This window comes from Balaenoptera physalus (assembly GCF_965194825.1).
Source record: "Balaenoptera physalus genome assembly, chromosome: 9".
Lineage (NCBI taxonomy): Eukaryota > Metazoa > Chordata > Mammalia > Artiodactyla > Balaenopteridae > Balaenoptera > Balaenoptera physalus.
Genome location: NC_138888.1, coordinates 59,464,895 through 59,490,814, shown reverse-complemented (window position 1 = coordinate 59,490,814; position 25,920 = coordinate 59,464,895). Strand labels below are relative to the sequence as shown.

At 35.9% G+C, this 25,920-nt stretch overlaps 1 protein-coding gene across 11 annotated transcripts; it reads right to left on the bottom strand.

Annotated features, from left to right (window-relative positions):
• Positions 1-734: 734 nt before the first annotated feature.
• On the bottom strand, positions 735-24,981 carry PNISR (PNN interacting serine and arginine rich protein). Of its 11 annotated transcripts, none has more exons than XM_082475126.1 (13): positions 24,724-24,981; positions 18,249-18,329; positions 15,959-16,073; positions 14,332-14,520; positions 12,735-12,958; positions 11,087-11,258; positions 9,760-9,950; positions 6,943-7,080; positions 5,680-5,779; positions 4,896-4,949; positions 3,651-3,821; positions 1,323-2,409; positions 735-1,077 (listed from the first exon to the last, which is right to left on the bottom strand). In XM_082475126.1, exons 3-13 carry the CDS (start codon positions 16,044-16,046, stop codon positions 1,047-1,049), a joined length of 2,445 nt encoding a protein of 814 aa, XP_082331252.1. In that variant the 5' UTR covers positions 16,047-16,073; positions 18,249-18,329; positions 24,724-24,981; the 3' UTR covers positions 735-1,046. The 11 variants fall into 11 exon arrangements, with proteins under 11 accessions (XP_082331252.1, XP_082331251.1, XP_082331249.1 ...); XM_082475125.1 differs by having other exon boundaries at positions 15,959-16,077; positions 24,724-24,980; XM_082475123.1 differs by lacking the exon at positions 24,724-24,981 and adding an exon at positions 24,436-24,561 and having other exon boundaries at positions 15,959-16,077.
• Between the last annotated feature and the right edge of the window lie 939 nt (positions 24,982-25,920).

Below are 25,920 nucleotides of genomic sequence, written 5' to 3'. Positions count from 1 at the left end.
ATCATATAAAGACCCTAAAAGCATTTCAGTTGAGCATTTCAGTGCCTGCAGAGCCTCACTTTACTCGTAAGTTATGACTGCCTTAAACTGCTAGACAACTCACTGATCATAATTTTAAGAAACTGACAAAACCACATCATTTTAATGTTATGAAACTGACACAAACCTGAATAATACAGTATTCCTCCACTGAGCTGAGGTCATATTACACTTTAAAAATATAAATAAATATATCAAATTGTGAGTTTTAGTTCTATAGTAACCCCAAAGTGTTTAAAATATGCTTTAAAACAGAAGTGGGAAACTGCAGAATATAGTTCCAGACTTGCACTGCTTCTAGTGTCAAACACAGTCATTCCTTATAAATAATTCTAATGGTGCACTGCTCTGATTGATTCCAGCACTTTCATTTTACAGGAGTGAACCATACTTTATACACACAGAGAACATATTACTTGAAAATCCCCAAAACAGGAAGAAAAGTTTAGAAAGCTGTCAAATGCTTCCAAATGAACGTAAAGATCTATTTCTGGCCCTCTTCTACACCCTTATAGTTGAAATTTGACAAAAATCCATGGTACAATTTACAGATTTTGACAAACTATTAATTTAAAACCATTTTCTTTGGGGGAGATGAGAGGAAGTACCTTTAAAACCTGTTATACAAAACTCCAGCTGCCTTTTTATAAAAGTACGTTCCTTAGATTAAAATCATAAAATTAATGTGCAAGAGGTTAACAAAAATGAACTAAAGAGCTTTATTGACATCACAGTACATTCAAGAATAATTTTAAGAACATTACAGCTGAAAGAGAATGGCATGTTTATAGTCTTATTATGCACTATTTTTTGAAAAAATGTAATACAAAGAAATCCTATTAAGTAACTTGGAGCAGCATTTGGAAAAAGTACACCTATTTACAGATTAAAAAAAAAAAAAAAATTCTGGTTTCACCTACACAGCCACAATGTGCCTCTATAATGAGACAAGCCCTTAAAACTCATGGAATTTTTTAAACATCATGGCATTCTTGCCACATCATTCCTCAGCGTTTACGACGGGGAGGGGTTGTTGATCTGAAAAAAAGAAAGGGAAAAGATAAAATTTAAAAATAAAAATGTATTTTATACTAAAGAATCTGCAATTTTCAAATAAATAATATTATATAGGATTTCTAAAATTACTTAAGACTATGATCATTTATCAAGTACCAAACTGAGTTTATTAGAGAGAGAGAGAAAGGACACTTTCAACTTTGCATAAATTCAGTCAAATTTTTTTTTTTTTTAAATCAGACAAAATACTTTAAAAAGTATACTACCTTGATCGGGACTTAGACTTGTGTTTGCGGCTTGCCTTCTTACCAGACCTTTGAGATTTCTCCATGGATCGCGACCGACTATGTTTAGGCTTCTTAGCCTTCTTTTCTTTGCTACTTCCTGGAGATTCAGAACTGCTCCTTCCACTAGAATCAGAGCCTGAATGTTTTTTACTGTCTTTGGTAGTACTTTTCTTACTATCCTGTCTAGAATCATGTCTTATGATTTTAACAGATATAGAACCACTCCTAGAGAATGTTCTTTCACTTTCTCGTTTCCTTTTTAACCTATCATCCTGACTACTGAACTTAAAATCTTTTTCTTCCCTTTTTTGTTTCTCTTTTCTTTTATCCTGTTCACGCTCCCTTTCTTTGTCTTTCTTTTTCCTATCTTTATCTATACTTCGACTCCTCTCTTTTTTCCTCTCTTGTTCTTTAGCCTCACCTTTATGCTTATGACTGCTCCCACTAAGATTTCCACGTTGATCATCAATTTTACGCCTATCTCGACTCCTACTGCGACTGGACCGATTGGTTCGCCTATCCCTTGAGCGACTTCTACTTCTACGTCTCTCTCGGGAAGGACTTCGATTTCTTCGTCTTTCTCTTTCAATGCTAGTTCTATTAGACCTCCTCCTATCTCTAATCTTTACTCTAGCCCTATTGCTCTCTATTTTAATTCTGCGAGAGTAACTTCTACTCCTACTACGCCTAGCTTTAATTGTTGGCGATCTACTCCTACTATGTCTCTTTTTTCTTTTAGGAGAAGAAGATCGGGAAGAAGTGCGACTACTACCTGAGCTAGAACTGTACGAAGAGCTAGAGACAGTACTACTAGTACTACTACTTCTGCTATTGCTACTGGAACTACCACTACTGGAACTTCCTGATCTACTCCTTCCTTGTTTCTCTTTTTCTTTATGCTCTTTTTTTGGTTCTAAAACTGACGTAGTTTCATTTGGAGTCCTTTTCTTTTCATTAACCACATCACCATCTGCTTCTCTTGCTTCTAGTAGTGATAAACTATTTTGCTCTTTATGGATAAATTCATTCATCTCTTTTGTAACCCTTTCTGTTTGTTGCTTTTCTTCTGAAACAGAAAAAGACAAAAACAGTAAGAAAGGCAAATGTGCAATGAAAAAACTCCCATGCTACCAAATTTCAAGCTACCAGACTACAAAAATACAGCAGCACTGTTCAACAGAAATAGAATGCAATAAGCAATTCAGGGTTTTTTTAACAGCTACATTTAAAAAGTAAAAAACAGGTGAAATTAATTTTCATATTTTATTAACCCAACATATAAAAATTATCATTTCAACATGTAATGTTAAAAAGAATATTGAGATATTCTGCTTTTTTTTTTTTTTTTAATGTAAAGTCTTTGACATATAGTGTGTATTTTATACCTACAGCACATCTCAATTTGGGCTGGCTTCATTTGAAATGCTCAATAGCTACATGCAGTTAGCTGCCTTCCTGGACAGTACAGCAATAGAGTACCAAAGTGTAGAGGTACAGTAAAGCAAGTAAGAAAAGATTTCCCTTTTGTATAATAAGGCAACTTGAAGGTAAGTAAGTAATTTATATGAAATTTTTGGCTGTTAACTCTTAGTAATTACTTCTCAAATAGTCCAAATAAGATTTTTCAAAAAAGAAATTCTAAATAAATATTCTTTCATTATTCCTAGTATCATTATATAAACTAAGAACTGTACACATGTACAGCATTTTACATAAAAAACCTTCTAAAAAGTCCTCTATTATCCTTAAATATGCTAGCTACAAATTACTCTTCAATAGTTTACAATATATTTCCCCTTTCAAAAGTCTTTTCATTTTAAGAACTTTTTTTTTTTCTTAAAGATTTTTTGATGTGGACCACTTTTAAAGTCTTTATTGAATTTGTTACAATATTGCTTCTGTTTTATGTTTTGGGTTTTTGGCCTTGAGGCACGTGGGATCTTAGCTCCCCGACCAGGAATCAAACCTGCACCCCCTGCATTGGAAGGTGAAGTCTCAACCACTGGACCACCAGGGTAGTCCCGTTAAGAACTTTAATAAGAAAAATAAACTAAATAGCTTAACTTACAGCCAATGGAACTAATGTCTCCCAAAACAAAAAAACTTTTATAAACTATAACTTTTTACAATCAGTTTTGACTTTAACTTTGATAAAAACTGCAAATGAGCCAAAAAACCTTAGTTTCAGTTACATCACATATTATTTATAATCTAGCCTTGATTCTATCGTTTGGTATTTTTAAGTTGGTTATAAAATAAAAAGAAATATGAACAGAACTGTAAAAACACTGAGTCTAAAAGATATACCTTCCATCTGTTTATCATGTAACAGCTGCTGTTCTTTTTCTTTTCTCCAAAAAGCTTCCTGCTTTTGCCGGATTCGGTGCCGCAATTCCTCATCATCAGTGTCAGATGACTCAGAGCCTCGGTCGCTCCTCTCATCTTCACTGTCTCCTGATCCGTAACCGCCCAGTCCACCTGTGTGCATAAAGCCCAGTCTATCATATGTCAAACTTACTCCATGCACTAAAAACTTTTTCAGGACCGAGAAGAAAGCTCATTTCTTTTTTCATTGCCTTTTCTTGGAAGAATATGCTTATTCGGGGTGGGGAGGAGTATAAATTACAATGCTTAAGGAGAACACAGAATCCTAAAGAAAACTGATACTTAGTATCTTATTCTTTCAAGAATATTTCATATGTTTCTCACCATAAGGGAATCTTGAAAATGATTGTCTTACTGTGCATGCTAACCAACAAAGCCATTTAATAGGGCAGTAACAAAGCCTTACTAAAGCATAATCAATTCAAACTACCTTACTCAAATTTATGATGATCCTGAAAATATTTCTAAAATTAACTCTTTCATTGTTCAAAGCTTAGAAATCCAAGGGATGCTAAATATTTTTTTCCTAACAAAGTTGGAATACTGTAATTCTCACTGATACAGAAATGGTATGGTGCTAAAACTGCTCCCCACCCTGAAGTGATCTAAATAGTAATCATAACAAAATCACATGGGCATTTGGTTTTACCCATTTCTGTTGACCCTCACAAATATTAATTTGAAATGATGATGTGGAAAAGGCAAATTCAAGCTCTTATATACTTGATAATATATCATGCAAATTGCAAATTACGAACACATCACTACTATCATGCTGTAAGATACCCTTTCCTCTACGTAAAAACTTGACTTGCTGCAACACAATCTAAATAAAGGTCCTTAAGAGCATTAGTGGATAGGTTTTTCCCTAAGGCATGTATGTAATAATTCTGAAAGTGAGCTTAAATGCTATCATGGCTAAATTATGAACTATTATAACCTGTACTAATAAACTATGAATTAGCCACCACATTTATAATAATCCCACTGTGAATGCTTTAGTAAAAAAAAAAAAAAAAAAGCAAACCTTTTAGAGGCTATAACCCTAAAACCTAAATTTTATAAACTGTGTAGGACTAGTACAGTTTCAAAACAGAACACGTAGAGAGACAAGGTAAGTGTGATTTTTCCCTTTAAGGCCCTCTCACAAATAAGGAGAACACTTACCGAGTCCAGTGAGGGAAGCCAGTGCACTGGACTGTGCCAGCTGTTTTGCAGGAGCTTTGTATCACATCAACAACAGGAACAACATGTTAACACAAATAGCCACGATTTCATAGTCATGAGAGTCTATGGTATTGTTAAATCTACTACTATTGCTGCTTTTTGGGGAGAGAAGAAACATTAAAAACATAACATTCATTTTAAACCAGTAGCATGTCTGGCCTTGAAATTATAATTCTGATGTGAGCTAAAATTGGTTGATAATGAGGAAAAATGCTGACCAGTACAGTGGTATTTTTTTTTTTTGAGGTATGGCCCATAATTTAAATTTTTCTTTCAATATACTTTTTAAGTGTTACTAAAAATATGGGGGGGAGGGGACATTAGCTGCTTCTGTAAAAATTATAAGTGGTAAACTGTGAAAATTCTGAAGGTTCATAATTCATTAGGCAAACTAATTGTATTAGAAATCATATACCAATACCATGGTATCTATATATATATAAAAAAATCAGGTGAAATTGAACATCAAGAATTTTCCACAATACATTTTATAGAACAACAGCAAAATTGCTAATCTGTGCTCAGGTAGGTTGGATAAAACAAAAATATCTGTATAGTTTTTAATATGGTGTCTACAAATCTAACCTTTCCCAAAGAGTTAAAACATGCAAGAGACTATTCAAAATCTGCTAGTAATTCAACAAGGACAACAAAAAAAGTCCAAAGTAGCCACCAAAACCAAAAGACCCCCAGAAAAAGAGAACCAAGAACACCCACAATATACCTTTCGTTGCCTTCCGGTGTGCATCTTTGGCTACATAATAAATTTCTTCATCTGTGACATCCAGTAGAATTTCAGTCAGAAGCATTTTTGTCAGCAACATCTACGGAAGGATATTTTATATGTTTTTTTCTAATTTATTATAGTTACTGATACAGTTTGACATTTTCAAAAAAATTAAAAGGCAAAGCCGTTTTATAAAACATTTTTAGAGATCAGACCAGCTAGTCCAAGGAATAGAGTATCTTGAAAATTACTGTATTATCAAAACTTTAAAAATTTTAAAATCATGTGGATTAAAAAATATATATATGAATTTATCTGTATAGTAGAGAAACTGAATTCTAATTCTAGAGACAAAACATTTTTTTAAAGTCCCTATTAATAAAAGTTTCCACAAGTGTTTTGAGAGAACTATCCCTTCATTTAATAATATTATTAGTAAGCAGCACAATACTAGTTTCTTATGTCACTTAGGAACTTACATTAACCCTCAGCTCAAAGTAAAATTTGAGGGGAAAAAAACAAGGAAAATAACAAAAAGGCAGTCATTCCATTCTGTGAGATGAAGTCCTTTTTTTCTTGATTACTATAGCACAGCGTACAATAGACTTGAAATAAGGGCTGGATTCTAGCATCAGTTTGGCTACCAACAGCTGTTTCAAATGTGAGCCTCTCTGGGATTCAGATTACTCATCTACTAAAATAAGAGTATACTGAATCAGCTTCATCTAAAGACATTTCAAATATCACTGGTCTTTCAATACGAGAAACGCAGCACATTATATTCCCAATCTCAGAAACTGACAATACACATTATAGGCACTGAAGGCTTTGAGAATTCTTGCAATGAAGAAATATGTTTAACTGTGTTCAATCCAGTGCTTCCTAAATTTATTTTTCTATGCAGCCTTTTAATCTTTTTCAGTATTCAAAAAACACACTTTAGAAAAATAATAAAAAATGTTCTCTTGGGTCTCATGTAGTAAAACACTGTTTAATTTAAAATGTGCTTAAATAACTGCTTTATAAGCTGTGATTTTGTATTATGTTACTTGGATTTTGCAGACATTATCACCCAGCAAATATACATTTTATAACTGTTTCACAAGTTCTCTCTCAAGTTTAAGATAGCCAACCAATAATTTAAAAAAATTATAAACAAGATAAACCCTATAATATAATGTTGCATGTCAATTATACCTCAATTAAAAAAAATTTTTTTTAAGCCTGTACATGGTAAAGGTAAGAAATTTAACATTCTACCATTTGATACTCTTTCTCTTCTTCGGTCATTTCTGGTTCACTTTGATCTTCTTGAGGAACCGGAGATGGACTTCTGGTGACTTTTCCACTGCTTGCGGCCTCCACATTTTCAGTGTCTTCATCTTCCTCATCACTATCCTAAAAAAAGTAATAGCACTTTCGGGTAGCCCAAATTCATGCTTATAATATAAAATAATTATCTTATATATTCTATTTTAAAACCCCAAATTAAAGTCTATGAAACAGATATATAAAAATGAAATTTCTCTAAATTACATTTTTGTGCTATAGATTTCATTTGATAATTTAAAGTGTTACCTGAGAGGAAATATTAAGATTACAAGATGACTTATGAGGATCAATTTCAATTATTTTTCCATTTTTTTTCCTTAGTTAAGTTTTACCTTATTTTATAAATAACTAGAAGCACATCAGGCCCAGAGACTGATTTAATTAATATCCATTATATATGATGGTCCTGACATGAGTGGCGTGTAGAATTTTGGATAAATGCACCACAGTCATATTATTCAGTGTAACTTTTACAGCTGTAAATGTAAGCTATTTACCTAAAATCATGTGACTTAGAAATCTAAAGTCAGTTTCCAGATCTCAGCTGGCTAGTGAAATTTGCTTTTTTTAGCTATGTAACAGACAGATAAGCAAGAAATGCGGTCTACTTCAGATAGAGGAAATACCAGCAGTTTTTCTCTCTGAATGGTTTTAAGTTTTCAGTATCCAGATAGCATACCTTAAAAAGGGGACTCTTCTTTAAGCAAAGAAGTATTCCATAGTCATTCTTAACAATCCTACTAAGTAAAAGACAAGGTGATCACCTAAATACAACTATGGAAAGACTATTTGAACCAGGGGAAGATACATGTAACACAAGTCCAAAGGCATCTGGGAGGAGAGGGAGGATAATCTCCAAACAGTTTTTTTGACACTTAAAAAAAAACATCAAACCTGAAAATCCACTATTTCATGTAAAGATTGAAAAAAATTTTTTTTCTTTGTTAAAGGTAAACTTTAATAGTGGCATCCTGTTGTTTCTTACCGGTATAACACCCAGGATAAAATCACATCTTTGGCATGGTTCTTTTGTTAAAAAATAAAAGTAATTTATGGCACTCATGGAATTTAAGCAAAGCCAATCTGCTTAAGTCTAGTTAATTTGCTGTCCTTGAGACTTATTTCTGAAGCAGAAAATGGCCTTGGGAGGAAGACCCATTTCCTGAATTGCATACTGGCCAGTGCTGTGGCTGTCATACCGTCTAGGAGCATACTGTTGCTAAACAAAAAAATTTCTAAGCCACTCATGCCATCTAACTGATGGAGTTCTTTTTTTTTTTTTTTAATATTTATTTATTTTGACTGCATTGGGTCTTCATTGTTGCGCGCGGACTTTCTCTAGTTGCAGCAAGCAGCGGCTACTCTTCACTGCGGTAGGTGGGCTTCTCATTGCGGTGGCTTCTCTTGTTGCGGAGCGTGGGCTCTAGGCGTGCGGGCTTCAGTAGTTGTGGCTCGTGGGCTCAGTAGTTGTGGCTCGCGGGCTCTAGAATGCAGGCTCAGTAGTTGTGGCACACGGGCTTAGTTGCTCCGCGGCATGTGGGATCTTCCCGGACCAGGGCTCGAACCCATGTTCCCTGCATTGGCAGGCGGATTCTTAACCACTGTGCCACCAGGGAAGCCCACTGATGGAGATTTAAAGAGTTAAAACTTTGTTACTTTCAGTGCCTATGTCAAAAACTATGAAAGTTATTACATCCTTTGGTGTAAGTATAGTTTTGTTTTAGAGTCCATCACTAGGGAGTTAGCTGTACTACAACAAAAGAACACAGATTTGTTTGTCAAGGTAAAACCTATTATCTAGCACCCCAATTAATAACTTCTCTCTGGAATGAAATGTTATATAAATTTGCTGTCCCCTTTCTCCTTACTACCCTCAACAATACATACATAAAAACAATCTCCAATATACTTACTGAAAGTAATCTCAAGGACATTACTCTAATACTTTTTTATAAGCTAAATTAATATCTATTTATTTCAATACTTTTTAAAAATTGAAGTATAGTTGATTTACAATGTTTCAGGAGTACAGCAAGTGATTCAGTATACATATATTTTTTTCAGATTCTTTTCCATTATAGGTTATTACAAGATATTGAACAAAGTTCCCTGTGCTATACAGTAGGTCCTTGTTGTTTATTTTACTTATAGTAGTGTGTATCTGTTAATCCCAAATTCCCAATTTATCCCTCCCCCCACCTTTCCCCTTTGGTAACCATAAGTTTTTCTATGTCTGTGAGTCTATTCTGTTTTATAAATAAGTTCATTTGTATCTTTTTTTTTTTAGATTCCACATATAAATGATATATTTGTAAATTGTAAATGTAAATTGGTGCAGCCACTATGGAAAACAGTATGCAAGTTCCTTAAAAAACTAAAAATAGAGTTACCATATGATCCAGCAATCCCACTCCTGGGCATATATCCAGAAAAGATGAAATCTAATTCAGAAAGATACATGTACCCTGATGTTCACAGTAGCACTATTTACAGTAGCCAAGACATGGAAGTAACCTAGATGGCCACTGCCAGATGAATGAATAAAGAAGACGTGGTGTGCATATGTAATATTCCATATATACACAATGGAATATTACTCAGCAATAAAAAAAGATGAAATAATGCCATTTACAGTAACATGGATGGACCTAGAGATTATCATACCAAGTCAAATAAGACAGAAAAAGTCAATTAACTTTTCACACAGATGTCACAAGGAGTTTTATGTCAGGAGTGTCTACTTACAAATTTACTTCTCTGAGGTAAACGAGGGCCATCTCCTCCTTCAGCATCTTCTGCAGCCTTCTTTTCTTTTTTGGACAATTGTGAACGTTGTTGTTCCATTCTTTCTTTCTCCAACTTCTTCTGCTTTTCACGTTCCATTTTTTCAAGACCTTCTCGAATCCAAGCTGGAAGAGTCCTGCGTTTTACTGCATCTGTTTCACGTGGGACAAAATATTCATAAGTCAGCTAAGTAAAAATTGTAAATGCATGAGTTTCTTATTCTTAAATTTCTACAATCTTCGTAACTTAAAAAAAAATAATGCTGGTGCCGTTTGAGTGCTAGTGACAAATACTATCATTCTCCAGCAAGGCAGTGGTAATAAAAACAATCCACTAAACATAACGCTTTTCTTTAAAATCATCACTTTTAATAGCAAGAGTGAACACTGCCTTAATGCTTATAATGTGCCAAGGCACTAGGGAAGTCCATCATCTCACTTAATCCCAAAAAGCCCTAAAAGAGCACTACTATTACTCCATCTCTTTTTAAGTGAGGAAACGGAGGCTCAAAGAGATTAAGTGATGTGCTCAAGGTCACAAAGACAATAAGTAGTGATGTGGGCTAATTCAGAGCCAACTGTTATACTATGCTGCTTCCTAAAATGTGAAAACAGAACAGAATTAAACAAAACCACAAGCCTTCACAGTAAGAATTCATTTGAACTAATATTATTCCTTAAGTTAAAACAGAAGTTAGAATCTTCCTAAAATGTCCACTTTGTGATAAAAAAAGAAAGAAAGACTTAAATGTCCATTAAGTGCTAGATTTGGATTTCCAGATAAAAAGGAACATAAATATGTAACTTGTCAGTTGCAATAAACTAGTTCTATTATGTTATTTAAAAATTAAAATTTTCTGCCAAAAACTATGGAAAGTGAAATAAAGAAATTAATCTGACAGCAGTATTATCAGACGAACTGAGTGGAAAGAGTCCATAGAGAGAGAACAAACAGGAGGTTTTAAAGGGGGAACTGATCATATACTGGCATAATGTAGTTATCAACATTGAAGAAATATCAACATGCTATGGTCACAGTAAATTTCAATTTCATCACAAAATCTGGAGTTTAAGGTAAAGATTCATTTTAAAGGAAAATATTCAAAACTTTAAAGATTTTAGATAGCATCTTTTTTGTAATTTTAAGGTTTATGACTATAAAATGATAGGATTTTAAAGTATCGTTTCCTAACATATCAGAGTATTAGAACAATTTAAGAAAATAAAACATCCTTTTTACATGATCAAAAAATCATGCCAATTGTGGTTCACTAAACTTAAATAGCTACCAATTTGTGGCGGCTCCTGCTTCACAGGAAGTGCAATAGGTGAGCGCTGCCGATCCCTGAACGATGATGGCCTTTCTCTTCGATTCTGGGGAGGTGCCGGAGGTCCTGGAGGTCCTGGTTGCCAATAGGGAGGATGAAATCCACCTTGCGGTGGACCAAAAGCAGCCCCATGCTGAAAGAGTATTGCAGTTTATTTTTCTTCACATTAATACAATATACTCTCTGGGACACACGTGTGTTATGAACTGGGACAGTAGAAATCCATGTGTGCAGCAAATCCAAGAATTCCATGGTTCTAATATCCACCGATATTTCTGTAGCCCCAAGAACCTAGGCTTACTTTTCTTAAGAAAGATAAAGATTTTCTGCCTATGTAAATGCAAAGAGCCATATAAAATCCAGCTGATAATATACTACATTCAAGAAGTATAAAAAAGGATATATAAATGAGCTTTTTCATTCTGAATCCATTTATAAACTAATCCTTCCACTACCAAGAAATCAAATAAATGTCAGTTTTTCTGTAACTAGAAAATCACAGGAAAAAAAAGTTTTAAATCAATTCCAACTTCCTAGTTATGAACTTATTTCTATCATCTTGCAAGAAATATCTATTTTAAGCTAAGATAAAAGCTACTGAATCATTACATTATATTTTTTTTTTGTAATTTTGCCATTTTCAGAGGCTTTTCTAAGCCAGATGCCAACAGAGCTCTTTGCCTTGTTAGCATGGGGATCTACCAAGCAAATGTTGTGTAAGTAGAAGCTCCGCACTACTACATTTTTTCAAAACAAACAAAAACTGTCCTATCTGCATACCAAATATTCATATACAAAAAGTATCTGAATGTGTATGAATAAGAGGATTACTGTCTCAAGGTGAATACTGTTTACGATTATGCCCATTATCCATACAATTAGTGAAATAACATGGGTTTTTTCCAAAATTTCAAATGATAGCTCAGTTTAAAGGTAACGATTGCAATCAATTATTTCAAAATGACACCTAGCACTATAATTTAAGGGTGGACCCTGGCAGAGTGATTAGAGAAAATATAGCCCCTCTTAATGACACTATTCCCCATAGAGTTCTATGTCCCTAGGAATGAATTAGATGCTACAAAGAAAATTATGTACAATTCCATAAACATGTCATGTCAGAACGGAAAAAAAATGACAACACTAGAAAATGTCTCAACTCTACATAGCAGAAGGAATTGCCTTTAGGAAGATGATCTATGTTCTTCATGTATTGTATTCATGTCTTAACCATAATCTATTTTTGATAAATAATGTATTCAACTACCGTGCATTTTCTAAATTTTATTTAATATTTAAAGGTACCATCTTGAAATTATAAATTAGAAAACAAAACATCATATGGCTATTGCACTTACACATTTTTCATTTTATCCAAATTTTTCCCTAACAATCCTTTATACCATTTTCCTAAGCAAATCAAAAACCAGAAAATAAAAATCTAATGATTTTAATACTCAAAAACTGATAACTTTTTTGAGACATAATATGTGCTTATCTGTATAAGACTGAAAAGTGAAACACATATCTTAGGTACTCTTGATGAGACACCTCCAAAGAATGGATTACGTGCACATCTACAATATTAAAGCAACAAAATATCTTTCACCTGATAGTCAAACTGGTTCACTGGCCCCACTGCAAAATTATCGGGTGGTCCACCAAAGTTGTGATTGTTCTGGTTAAATATATGCCTGTTGTCAGGGGCAAATTCCCCACTGTCCTGACTGTTGCTGTCTTCGGAAGGAGGAACAATGTCCATTGGGCCTGGTGTTGGTGGCATCCATGGCTGCTCTGGAGGGGGGTGTGGGGGCTGCTGATGCATTCCCCATTCTATTCAGGATTTAGGCATAAAAACATTCAACAGGGGTTATAACAAAATCAGCACACATCTTTAAGATCTCAAGAAAGCTACATTTTTCAGTAAAGAAACAGATTAAAAAATTTATGACTTCTTGGTCCAATTTCTTTTGCATATCTTAAAAATAAGCAATGAATTAATCTAATAAATAATTAGAATGAGCTAACTTCCACTCTAATTCATATCCTAAACAAATGGAAACCAAATGCCCAAAATTATTTTTAATGAACATAACAAAATCCAAAGCAATTTTCTGTTGAATTTTTCTATTTCTGTTCAGTAACAATACCATAAAAATAATACCTTGAGATTTTTATATAATTTCTTTCTTCCATGAACACATTTATCCTCACAACATCCCTGTGAGGTAGGGAGAAATCAGGTACTATTTTTGCCAATTTCAGGAAGGGAAATTGAGGCACACAGAGGTAAATCACTTGCCTGGGACACAAAGAACACCAGCAGAGTAGAGTTGGGGAAGTGGGAATGCCAGGGTGAATCACTGATGAACTTAGGAACCAAAACATTTTCAAATGTGGGAAAATCTGGCACAGACTCCAGAAAACTAGAAATGAACTACTTCCCACTATTAAAGATTAGAATATTCGTTATTCTTTTAAAAGTGATATTACAGGATTACTTCCTGAGTTTTCCATTCTTACATTGAGAAACAATATTAAGTACTAATAAGGAAAAGGAGCTATGACTTCACCATTAGCATAATCAAAGTAAGATTCACCTATAAAAATGTGAAGTGACTGTTAAAAATAATTAATAACACAAGTCATAGAAAACTGAACTAGCATCAAGGAACCTAATCATACTGTGAAGTAAAAAAGCAAACAAACAAAAAAAATAAACAGATAAAAACTTATGGAAGATCTTCACTATCTGAAAAAAAGGGAAGAGAGAGATGGGTGGATGGTAGGGGCAGAGTATATTTGACAGACTAATTTGTCACATAGTGACACAATTTTTCTTTAATTAGAGACTAGACATGTTTTGCTCTGCCAGTGCTGCTGCTGAAAAGGCCAGAGGTTGCAACAGAGAGACATAGAATGCTCTCTTCCCTAGATGCCAAGTGAGGTTTCCAGTGTTCCCAGCCCCTGTCAGCCTAGGAATGAAGAACCAAGAAAAGAATCACACTGAGTGCCATAATGCTAGCAGATGAGTATAGAATAATTTTAACCACAAAATTTCAAGGTCAAATCTAATTGAAACTGCCTAGTCTTTAAGAAGCATTAATTTCAAGAAGTCATAAAACTAAGCAAATTAAACAACTTAATTTTAATCCTCATTTTATTGTAAAAATAGTCCTAAAATTTGGAAAACATAAACAACAAACCTGGTTGCCACATTCTGTTAAAGTTCGAATCCCCTTGGAAATTCCCATGATTGTTTGGACCAGACTCCATTGTAGACATATCTTGTCCATTTGGCATCATTCCTGGTGGTTGTTCTACCATGCTTTGCTGTCCTGAAGCTTCTCTTTGGGCAATCCAAGCTTGAGCCAATGCAGCCCAGTCAATCTGGCCTAACATAATTTAACATAGCAGAATTTGGCATTCAGAATGTAGGAGCTAAAAGAACAGTGCCTCTATGTAAAACAAGCTTCTCAGTTATTCCTTACTAGAGATTTTAAATATTACAGAATGTTATAGTTGAAAAAAATACACAAAAATAACCCATATTCAGGCTACAAAATAATAAAAATTACTTAAGACATCCACAAAAACACTCTTAATCAATTTCTAATATTAACTCATAAGAAAATTTATTCCCTGCATCTTAAGTTTACTGAATTTTTAAAAACTCTTATCTCTTTTTTAAACCACTATAAAAACAAATGATTAACCTCACTCTTTCTCTAACAGGTCCCATCCAGGTCTACTCTGGATCCTATATACCTCACGTGAATATAGATAGCTATTCTTGTTCCTTCTCAGTCACCCTTCTTTAGCATCTTTAACTCCCTTCTCTAGTCAAAATATATCTCCTTAACAACTTCTTAGCCATTCTTTATTCAAAATTCATTGTTTCTGCTATCTTAAAGTTCCTCCTTTCATCAAATATCTACAGTTAACATTTTAAGATCTAATTCTACTAATAAAGTAAACAAAGTAGATTAAGATAGTTTTTTACATCTCAGTTTAGCAAAGATTAAATACATTCTCATACATTTTGATGAAAATGAAGTTAAACTTGACAATGTATATCTAAAACTTTCAAATGTACAACTGTGATCTATCAAACCTAGCTCTTAGATTTTTTTTTCCTAAGAAAATAACTGCACAAGTAATAATGGTACATACACAAAATTATGGGAATGACTTCAAAAAGTAAATAGTCACAGACAATCTATCATCTAAAAGTGGATTTATTACAGTACAGTCCTATAACGGAATGCTATGTAGCTATTAAAAAAAAGAAATAGGATAAGATTAACCCAGTAAAGGCAGGACAGTGGAAGGGGTCATATCAGTTAAACAAGATTGGCTACGAATTAACCACTGCTAGAGCTAAGTAATAAATGGGGGCTCCCTATACTCGTTTCTACATCTGTATATGCTTGAAATATTCCATATTAAAGAGAAATTTAAAAATGATAGAGCATACCATCAGTTGACTATGATCTACATAGAATTTTAAGATTCCGAATTAACAAAAGTATGATTAAGCAACACATTTAAGAAAGACTTTCCTCTTTCTTTAGAAAACAAGAACTAAATCAGTTTTAAGAATATTAAAATCTACATAAAGCTTTCTACTCTCTGAGGACATCTTCCAAAGGGAAATCCATTCCCTAATATGTATGCTAGGTAAGATTATTTACAAGAAAAAATTAAAATCTGACCATAAAAATGATCCAATAAACCAATCCCAACTCTACCTCCCTTAATCCCAGTGCCTATGTCCCACTCATCTCTATACACCCACCTCCCCCGCTGCCCAGACTCCATTTGTTTCCTTACTTGGATCCTGCTGGTGCTGGAATGACTGCATCCATTGTTGTTGATTCAAGGGCCACTGCTGCCAAGGCTGTCCTCCTTGATCCCACATCCTGACTTTTAAAGTGTATCTGATTTTCTGTCTTCAACAAAATTAACATAGTTTAAAAATGAGAATGAGTGTTCTTTAATGTTAAAGCTCACACATCAGAAATTATTATATGATGATACATTTATGTGATCAGAGCTCTAAAATTCTGCTCAAAAGGTTGCCAAAGGCAAATGGAATTTTTTAGTTGGCAAGCAAGAGTAGAAAATTTCATGTTAATGCTGACGTCAAGAGTTTGGGGGCAAGCACAGCTCTATTCAATTTAGCTCAAAAGGGGGAAAAAATCTAATTTTTCCCAATATAACTCTCTGGAAATGTAATTATTTTGAAGATTATAAAAAAAAAAGTGATTTAATCTCCCTCAAACCAAGGCTCATTGAAGAGGGTAACCAAATAGCTCTAGCTAATGAAGGAAAACTCTTACTTATAAATTATAGTTAATGAATGCAGAAGGTAGAAAAGATTTAGAAAAGTGCCATATTGTCAAACCTAATAAAAACAGCTGATTCAGGCAGTCTTAGAAGAAAAGTTGATGGGAAATCAAAAATTCAAAGGTTGCCGAAATATCATCCCTACAGATTATTAAGTGTCTCCTCACGAGATACAAAATTACGTCCCCAGAATCACTATGAATATTTTCACCAAAAATGTTTACCTGAATCCAGCTGAGCTTTTGGCTCTCACTTTCAGTGTAAAGGAATTATTAGGGGACAAAGGTACTGGCCAAATAGTATCAAAAGAAACAATCAGGGCTTCCCTGATGGCGCAGTGGTTGAGAGTCTGCCTGCCGGTGCAGGGCACACGGGTTCGAGCCCTGGTCTGGGAGGATCCCACATGCCGCGGAGCGGCTGGGCCCGTGAGCCACAATTGCTGAGCCTGCACGTCTGGAGCCTGTGCTCCGCAACAAGAGAGGCCGCGATGGTGAGAGGCCCGCGCACCGCGATGAGGGGTGGCCCCCGCTTGCCGCAGCTAGAGAAAGCCCTTGCACAGAGACGAAGACCCAACACGGCCAAAAATAAATAAATAAATAAACAAAGTAAACAATGAGTTTAAAAAAATACATTTAAAAAAAAAAAAGAAACAATCAGACAAATCTAGAAGGTGAGACAGTCCAGAAGACCAGGCATCTTTTCTTTCCTTTTTTTTTGGGGGGGTGGGGGCGCATCGCGCAGCTTGTGGGACCTCAGTTCTCCGACCAGGGACTGAACCCGGTCACGGCAGTGAAAGCCCGGAATCCTAACCACTAGGCCACCAGGGAACTACCCAAGACCAGGTTTCTTAACATATAATTAACATGGAAAAGTAGAGGGGAAAAACATACATTAATACCTATTAAATCTAGGTGATGAGCATGGGGGCAGGGAGGTTCATCACACTAGTTTACTTATCTGTAAACTAGTTTGAAAACGTCCATAATAAAAAGTTTTAAATGCTTACAGTCATTTTATCTCTGTACTTCATCCAACACTGATATACAGCCCTATTCAAGAACCAATGACACACACAGTACGCAGAGTATGTTTCTTCATTTTTGAACCCCAGGGCTTAGCACATAGCAGGCATTAAATAAATGTTTACTAAATGAATCCTTTCAGACTGACCCTTTCCTCTATTCTAAAAACAATACAAAACTACGCCTTAGTATTTATTGCAGTGTCACAAAAAGTGGGAAAGCCAGATATTAAGGAAGTAACAGACACCAACTTTAATACGACAATTGGCTACTACAATCCAGGCTCTTAGAGCTTGCAACCACAGTCTTTGCAGCATTCTCAGAATGTTACATAGTTCTGTCAATGGCAGATCCTGACCTCTCAATCGAAGAACACTGTGAATTAGGAAAGATGCATTCCTTTGTTATACCTTGTTTACTTATGAGTCAAGTGCACACTTATCTTCTAGCTGTATTAATATATTCTATTATAATGGGATTATTAGAATATGTCAAAATAGGCACTAAATAGTACCACACTTGAGGCCAACAACTGTACTGGGTATCAATTCCAAGCTAAAAATACTTCTTTTTCTAATCTCTCTTCCGATTTTCTCTCTTCTTTTTTCCCTCTCCTCTTTTCCAACTATACCTTTAAAGCCCTTTAAAGACCAATAACTCATTAGCACTCTTGAAAACTTTAATTAAAAGGTAACAAATAAATAAATAAAGAGGAACACCCAGAAGAAATACCAACTGCAATTTTGACTGACCTCAGAGGTTCACCTTCTGTTTAAAATTTAGGTTGATTCAGAACTACAGCTTGGAAGCATAGCAGCAAGATTACTTATGCCCTGAAAAAAAAAAAAGAAGTGTATGTTTGCACTTAAATTATGAAGAGCTATTTGAACTAATAAAAATAAATTCTAGAGATGCAACACGGAAGTGTGATCATCTCCAAATTAATTTGAACTTTCTCTTCCATTAATTTTATAATAGAAAAGATTCACCATTATAAAGTTAAGGGAAACAGGTACATCAGAAATGAGAAGGCAAAGCTTTAAAAACATTTTTCTTTCAAAAATATCTTTTTTATTTACTTGAACAATTCATTAACAATACAAAACAATGTCAAGCAATTTAGGAATTGTCATATATGCTGAGAAAAAAAGGAACAACAAACATTTTAAAAGATTTCTTCCATCTGATATGAACTTAAATGGTACAAATAAGGTAATAAATTCAGATTTTTCTATGGAATTCTAAGTTTAAAAATTACATCAGCAAGGTGAGAACAATTTGTCCCTCAAACGGTTTCATCTTCTTCCCATTAGATTAATACTTTTTTTTGTTTAGATTTTTTTTGATGTGGACCATTTTTAAAGTCTTTATTGAATTTGTTACATCATTGCTTCTGTTGTTTTTATGTTTTGGTTTTTTGGCCATGAGGCATGTGGGATCTTAGCCCCCCAACAGGGATCAAACCTGCACCCCCTGCACTGGAAGGCAAAGTCTTAACCACTGGACCACCAGAGAAGTCCCCAGATTAATACCCAGATTAAGACCTTTTTAAAGCTGATAGAAAGACAAATGTATTGATCTTTTTACCTTCCAAAGGTACCAGACAGCTTCTTGCTGTCCTAAAGCAAGTGACCAGCAGTCACTAAACAACAAATGAATAAATGAATGGTCTATAGGTTCTTCTTTCCCTCTGTTTACTTTTAAAGGTTAATGATAAGAAAGCTGTTGACCTATATACAGGAGAACCAAAAAAGCTGGTGTAAGCAGAGCTTGCTATGTTTTCCAAAGCTCTAATGGCACATCAGAGTTCAGTGCATAGATTTTTCTGTCGTAGGTTGTAAACTCATACAATGTAGGCATTATAACTAGCTCTATACAGTGCCTACTGGAGTTGCAAATAGATGTGCACACAATAAAACCACTTTAATGATGAAAATGATGTATACTGACTCCCTATCATCATTTCCAATACATAGATTTACTTTTCTAGAAATCACTCTAAACTAAGTTTCTTTTACTTACTCCTGTTTAATGGTTATCATGGCCAACGTTTTCAATTCCTCTTTTAAGTTTTCTGATTACCACTTGTCACCTAGACTTAAGAACGCAAGCCCTGGTTCATGATGCCTGCCTATACCACACACTAGCTGTGTGAATATGGGCAAATTAACTACTCTCTAATCCTTGGTTTTCTCATCTGTAAAGTGGTGAATGTAATAAATGTCTACCTCATAGGGTTATTGTGAGGATTAAATGGGAAACATATAAAAACTTGGCACAGAAAGCTTCAATAAGTAGTGGTCATATCACCACTAAGACTTTCTCAGTATTGTTTTTGATAGCACTCAAGTTTACAACTGGCGGTGGGGACGGGTGATCAAGCCAATCCACTTCTACTCAATTCCATTTTCTTCTCTTAAAGCAATCTAAGACTTATTCAGATTTCATTTTATCTCTGGAATGTCCCTACTTCTCACAATATCATAGGCTGCAGCTTTTATTAAAACAAAACAAAAACTTCCATGTTTTCCTACGCACTAAGAGGTTTTACTTGCATATTTTCAAGAGTGATCTGTATTATTTGTAGCCATTTTTCTGTTTGTTAAAACCAACCGCTTCTAGTTTTACTATGCTTTCCAAAGCTCTTTTCCCCCTAAAGTTTTTATAGAAGCTATTATTCAAATACAATGTTTGATACACTTAGGCTGAGAAAAATATGGAAAGGATGTGAAATTGTGAGAAACAGAGCAGAATAAAACGCAGCAAAGAAGGTAACAGTAAAACTCAAGCAAGTAAGAAGTTAGAAGCTATTTAATAAAATGCTTCAATTAAATCTGCAGTTGAGAAACTTTATTTGGCTAGAGAGGGTGTGCTGAACAAGGGCGTAGGTAAAACACCAAATGTTCAGTCTTTTTGGAAGACAAGTTAGCATTAAAGTATTTTATCAAAATTGTTAATAATCCTCCCTCTGACCCAGCAGCTCCACTTCAAGGACTTAAAACCATGGATGAGCATACACACCATGTAACTCAAAAACCTGCAGCATGTCTGCAGCAGTGAACATCTGCTTTCAGTGACACTCAAAGGGCAGTAGGTGAGATAAGAGTGAACCATACAGTGGACTCCTATTCAGCCATTGAAATGAATAAGGTAGACTTTTATATGCTGACATACACTGATGTACGAACTGTATTATGAATTGTATGGTGAAAAAAATTATGTGATACAGGATGAATAATGATGCCACTTGAAGTTCCTTTTTTTTAAAGAAGAACGCAATTTAGTATAGAAAATTCCTAAATTTCCAAAAACCTCTTAAAATTGGTAAGCTCTGGAGAGGGAAAACAGAGATGAGTTAATTTTAATTTTTTATTCTCTTTCTATATTCTTTGAATTATTTAACCATGAGTGTGTATTTTTTAAAATAAATCTACTACAGATTTTTAAAGATACGAAGAATCAGGAAGCTGGTCATGAAAAACTTCACGTGTTTCGTCTTGGCTCAAACGAGAATCTTCTTGAGGGCAGAGGAAATGTCTTAATAGTTATTTGAATTCTCCAAAGTGCTCTGCCCATATTAAGTGGTAAAATATTTTACTCATTCACTGAAATTTATTATCAAGTAAATATATTAACATTCAACAATGAAGATGACACTCTAGTACTGCTACTCTGACTTTATAACATCAAAAATCAATTCCAATTTATTCATTCTTCCTTTAGCCTTAATTTTAAAGATTCTTAAGCACCATTTCTCAAGTTTAGAGAAATGTGATTACTGATGAGCCAGGCTACAAGACTTTTCCCTTTACAGGGTTAAATTAATTGCTATTTCCTTGGAAACAATTGGGATTTGGGAAGAACAGAAAGATCAACAACCAGGGTTTGCATCAGATCATGCACATTATCACACAGAGCTATAAAAATCTAGTTTATGAATTTGACTAGTGTTATGGATTGAATTGTGTCCCCCTAGAAGATATGTTGAAGTCCTAACCCCACTCCCATTAACTGTGAACATGACCTTATTTGGAAATAGGGTCTTGGCAAACGTAGTCCACTTAAGATGAGGTCATACTGGATTAAAGTGGGTACTAATCCAGTAATGATTAGTACTTTTAGAAGAAGAGACAAGACAGGAAGAATGCCACATGACTACGGAAGCAGAGACTGGAATAAAGTGTCTACAGCCAAGGAAAGCCAAAGATTGCTGGGAACCAACAGAAACTAGAAAGAGGCAAGGAAGGATCCTTCCCTAGAGCAGAGACAGAAGAGAGAAGAAAGAAAAGAAGAGAGAGAGAGAAATGTTTCTCACATCAAACACAAAGTTTAGAAACCACAAAACGCAACAATCCTCTTCTCCCCTGCCATTTCAGTCTTACATTCCAGGTAATGGATCTCAAAGTCAAAAAGAATTCATTTGGATCAATTCACATTAGGTGGAAATGGCACTAACGAAGTTAATCTTGTAATTATTTGAAATGTAGTAACCTTTTTTGATACTTGATGTGACATGCATTTTAGTATATACTGAAATACTTTGCAGTCTGCAGCTCAAGAGAGGTAGTCAAAAAATACTGGAGAATTGAAAACTTTGGTTATAGATACCAAAAAAAAAGTGATAATTGAAAAATAAATTTGGAAGAAAAAAAAAAGAAAAAGAAATGTAAAAAGCCTAAAGGAAACAACCCCCCAGTGGCGACAAGAACACTTATCTTGGTTCTAATACCATTCTCTAACAAAGGAAAGGAATCAGGGATCATTAGAGAAATAGCTGATTCTTAGAACTGGGGCAAGAAATATACAAAATGAGCCTGGAGCATCTTGTAGTGCCAGGAAGTAAGAAGATGCTCAGAAAAAGGGGGAGGGGGAAGATGGGGGCATGTCAAAGGTGCACAGTAGACAACTGAAGGAGCTACCAATGTCCAAAACTGGAACAATCTGGGCAACAAAATAAAGTGGTACTGGATTATAACACAAATTATGACATAAATATCTATTGAATCCTTACTGACATAAATAAATTGGAGGGAAGAGACAAATCTTCCATGCGGAGGGATTCCAAATAAATTATGTAGATACTCCACCCTAAAGGAGGGAGAGCTTAACTCTCTACTCCTTAAGTGAGCTTTGTGCAAAGGGACTTCCTTCCCAAAGAGTACAATATGGAAAGGAAGGAGTGGACAGAGGAGAGTAACTTCACGGTGGAGAAATTAGACAAACACTACCTCAAGCAGGTGATCAAGGTCAATATCAACATGATAAGTCATGTTCATAGTATGTAGCCTTGATAGAATGTGATGAAAAAGGCATTTTACCTCTGTGATCTTCTTCCTCAAAACCCCTAATACCAGTCTTACCATGAGAAAAACATCAGACAAATTCCAATAGCAGGTCACCCTACAATATCCCTGGCCAGTACCCCTCAAAACTGTCAAGGTCACTGTATTACTTTGCTAGGGCTGCCATTAACAAAGTACCACAGACTGGGTAGCTCAAACCACAGAAATTTATTTCCTTATAGTTCTGGAGGCTAGAAGTCCAAGATCAAACTGTCATCAGGGTGGGTTTCATTCTGGGGCCTCTCTTCTTGGCTTGTAGATGGCTGTCTCCTACCTTTGTCTTTATGTGGTCTTCCCTCTGTGTACTGCTCTTTTTTATAAGGATACCATTATAGCACACAGGACCTACCCTAATGACCCCATTTTACTTCTTTAAAGACCCTATCTCCAAATACAGTCATATTCTGAGGCACTGAAGTTAGGTCTTCACTGTATGAATTTTCAGCCTGTAACAGTCATAGAAAACAAGCCTGAAAAACTGTCACAACCAAAGAAGACTAAGGACACATGACAATTAAATGTCATAGGGTGTTCTAAATAGGATCTTGGGCTAGAAAAAGGACATTAGGTTTAAACTTAGGAAATGTGAATAAACTATGGACTTTAAATAACAACAATGTGTCAGTATTGGTCCATTCAATGTGACAAATGTACATGTACCATACTAATATATGTTAACAATAGGAAAAACTCTCTGTGGGGGACTGGGGGGTAGTTTATATGGTAACTCTGTACTATCTGCTCAATTTTTCTGTAAATCAAAAACTGTCCTAAAAAAGTAAAGTCTATTAACAACAACAACAACAAAATTTTAACATAGAGTCTCAATCAAGACCATCTTAGAAGAACTGATTTACTGTTACCTTACCTATAGCCACGTAACACCTTACAAAACACCTTCAGGATTCTGGTTTTTGTTGCATTTACCTTGCTGCACTCAAATCGGAAATTCCAAGTTTATTTTGTTGTTCTATGAATTAACCACCAACAACCAAAATGTGTCGAGTACCCATGATGTTCAGATGACAATAATATTCATCACAGGATAATAAAAGTGAAACGTTGGAAGCTACCTCCTTCTTTCCCAAAGCGTACTTAACACATAGTGTCTGTGACTTTTAAAACACGAGGATAATACAAACTAAGGAACCTAACTGTAGTTAAAAGGACACAGTTGCCCTCCGCTGCGCCTGCGGAGTCCGAGGTGCACAGCAGAGAAGGTCCAGGTCCGGGCCCCCGCCTCCTCTGCTCCCCTGCACCCCCTCCCCATAAGGGGGGTTCCCACTGCGCACGCGCAGTGCTTAACGGCCGGTCGGAAGCCCAACAATCACTCCCTTCTCTTCCTAGAGGGAACTCTCACAGTTAGAGGGAGAGATCGCGAGCACTCTCTTTAATACGAACATTTCCTTTAAACCGGGAGCAGCGCCGTGATTCACCAAGTCAGGCGGACGCCACCGCTTTAAGGGAGATAAGGTTCCAGCAGTCGCGCCAAGCAGCGTACGCAGCCTACGTGTTTAAGTTATGCTACCTTCGCCAAAGAAACCAAGAAGGTTCTAATGACCCGGCAAGTCCCCACGCCTAATCGTTCTCCACTTACCCACTCTGATTCCGGAACACCGCGTCGCCACCGTTCCTATAATACCTCTCCAACCCTTTCGATGCTTCTACTTCTTCGCGAACAAGACAAGATGGCGCCCGATTAGTCTCACCCGGAAGTGAATAATAACATCCGTTTGTCATCTGAAGCCATACTGTCCCCCAGCCAGGTCTTTGACCACGTGACTGTACCCGGTTAACATGTTTCGACGCCATTTTTGTTATGGGCAAAACCACCTCGACTATGTAGTCAACACCATGCAAATGTCTGGACATTCCTGTACGTTACCTTTTAATGTAGCCAGCGCCATGCCCGACCCACTTTTATCTTTACAGCGGGCAGAAAGCCAAGAGTTTAAGTGTTCTGTACAGAGCGCGCTCAAAATTTTTACTTTAGCAACGTGATCCTCCTTCAAGGGGAAGTATGTTCCCTTCCGAAAAGGTGGCTGAGTTCGCGGCACTCCTTTCAGACTACGGAGGGGCCCCAGGGTCAAATGAACCAACTCCGGCGGGTTGCTCGGTGCGCCCTTAGCCGTATTTCACACCGACCAGAGTCTGGCCCGAACTTCCGGAATACTCCCGACTTGGGTCTCACGGAGCGCCTCCGAGGGCTCCGCCTCCAGGGAGACCGGTCGTTGGTGAAGTGACCGGTGTAGATGGTAGCTATAGCGGAGACCTTAGCTGACCCCCGCAGCGGTCACTCTTTGTTAACCTCGAAAACATAGCGCCCCCTTCCGGGGACACTTCCTCAGCTCTGCCTTACCCGGCTACTCCCGTTGTTCCGTTCCTTCCCCGGGACCTTTAGGGTAAAGTGGCGGAGATGGCCCGTTTCCGTCCTGCTGCCCCGTTCTCTCAACCACAAGATGGCCTCCCGACAGGACGTATGCAATTCAGTTCTTCGAATGGAATACTTTGATTCCATGGTGTTTTAATATGAACGACGTTCAGGTATCTAAAGTATCGATTTACAGGCTAGAAGCTACAAAGAAAACAAAAATGTTCCGAAGATACATTGGAAAATAAATACTGGAAATAAATATTGGAAAGTGCCTTTCTAGAGAGTAACATGAAACTTTTGCGCACCAAGTATCTAAATTGTTTCATTGGGAATCGTGCAAAAGAAATAGAAAATAACAGTAGAAATAAAATATTACGAATACATCTAGATGGATAAAGAAGATAAAGATAGACGTGAGAACAGACCCTGTTTGCATGAAATCCAGTCTTCTTGAAGAAACACTTGAAACCCAGATTCTCCTGCATCAGCGTTAGAACAAAGTCCTCAATAGCTAAAGATTCGCTGGTCCTCAAATCCAAGTGGCCCACAAAATACAACTTCATCTTGGGAGAAACGATAACTAATTACACCTCTATCAACACAATAATGTGAGTGCATAGTATTACTGGAGGCAAAAAGAAAATTTGGTTCCTTTGACCCTTTCCCTAATTTCACAAAAAAAAGCACACACACACAAAAAAAGGACGA

Coding starts and splice junctions, on each gene's coding strand:
- PNISR (XM_082475126.1), bottom strand. CDS start 16,046: ATGTGGGATCAAGGAGGACAGCCTTGGCAGCAGTGGCCCTTGAATCAA. Junction 9,951..11,086: donor GCAGGAGCCGCCACAAATTG/GTAGCTATTTAA, acceptor CACGTGAAACAG/ATGCAGTAAAACGCAGGACT. Junction 1,078..1,322: donor AAGTCTAAGTCCCGATCAAG/GTAGTATACTTT, acceptor TCTTTTTTTCAG/ATCAACAACCCCTCCCCGTC.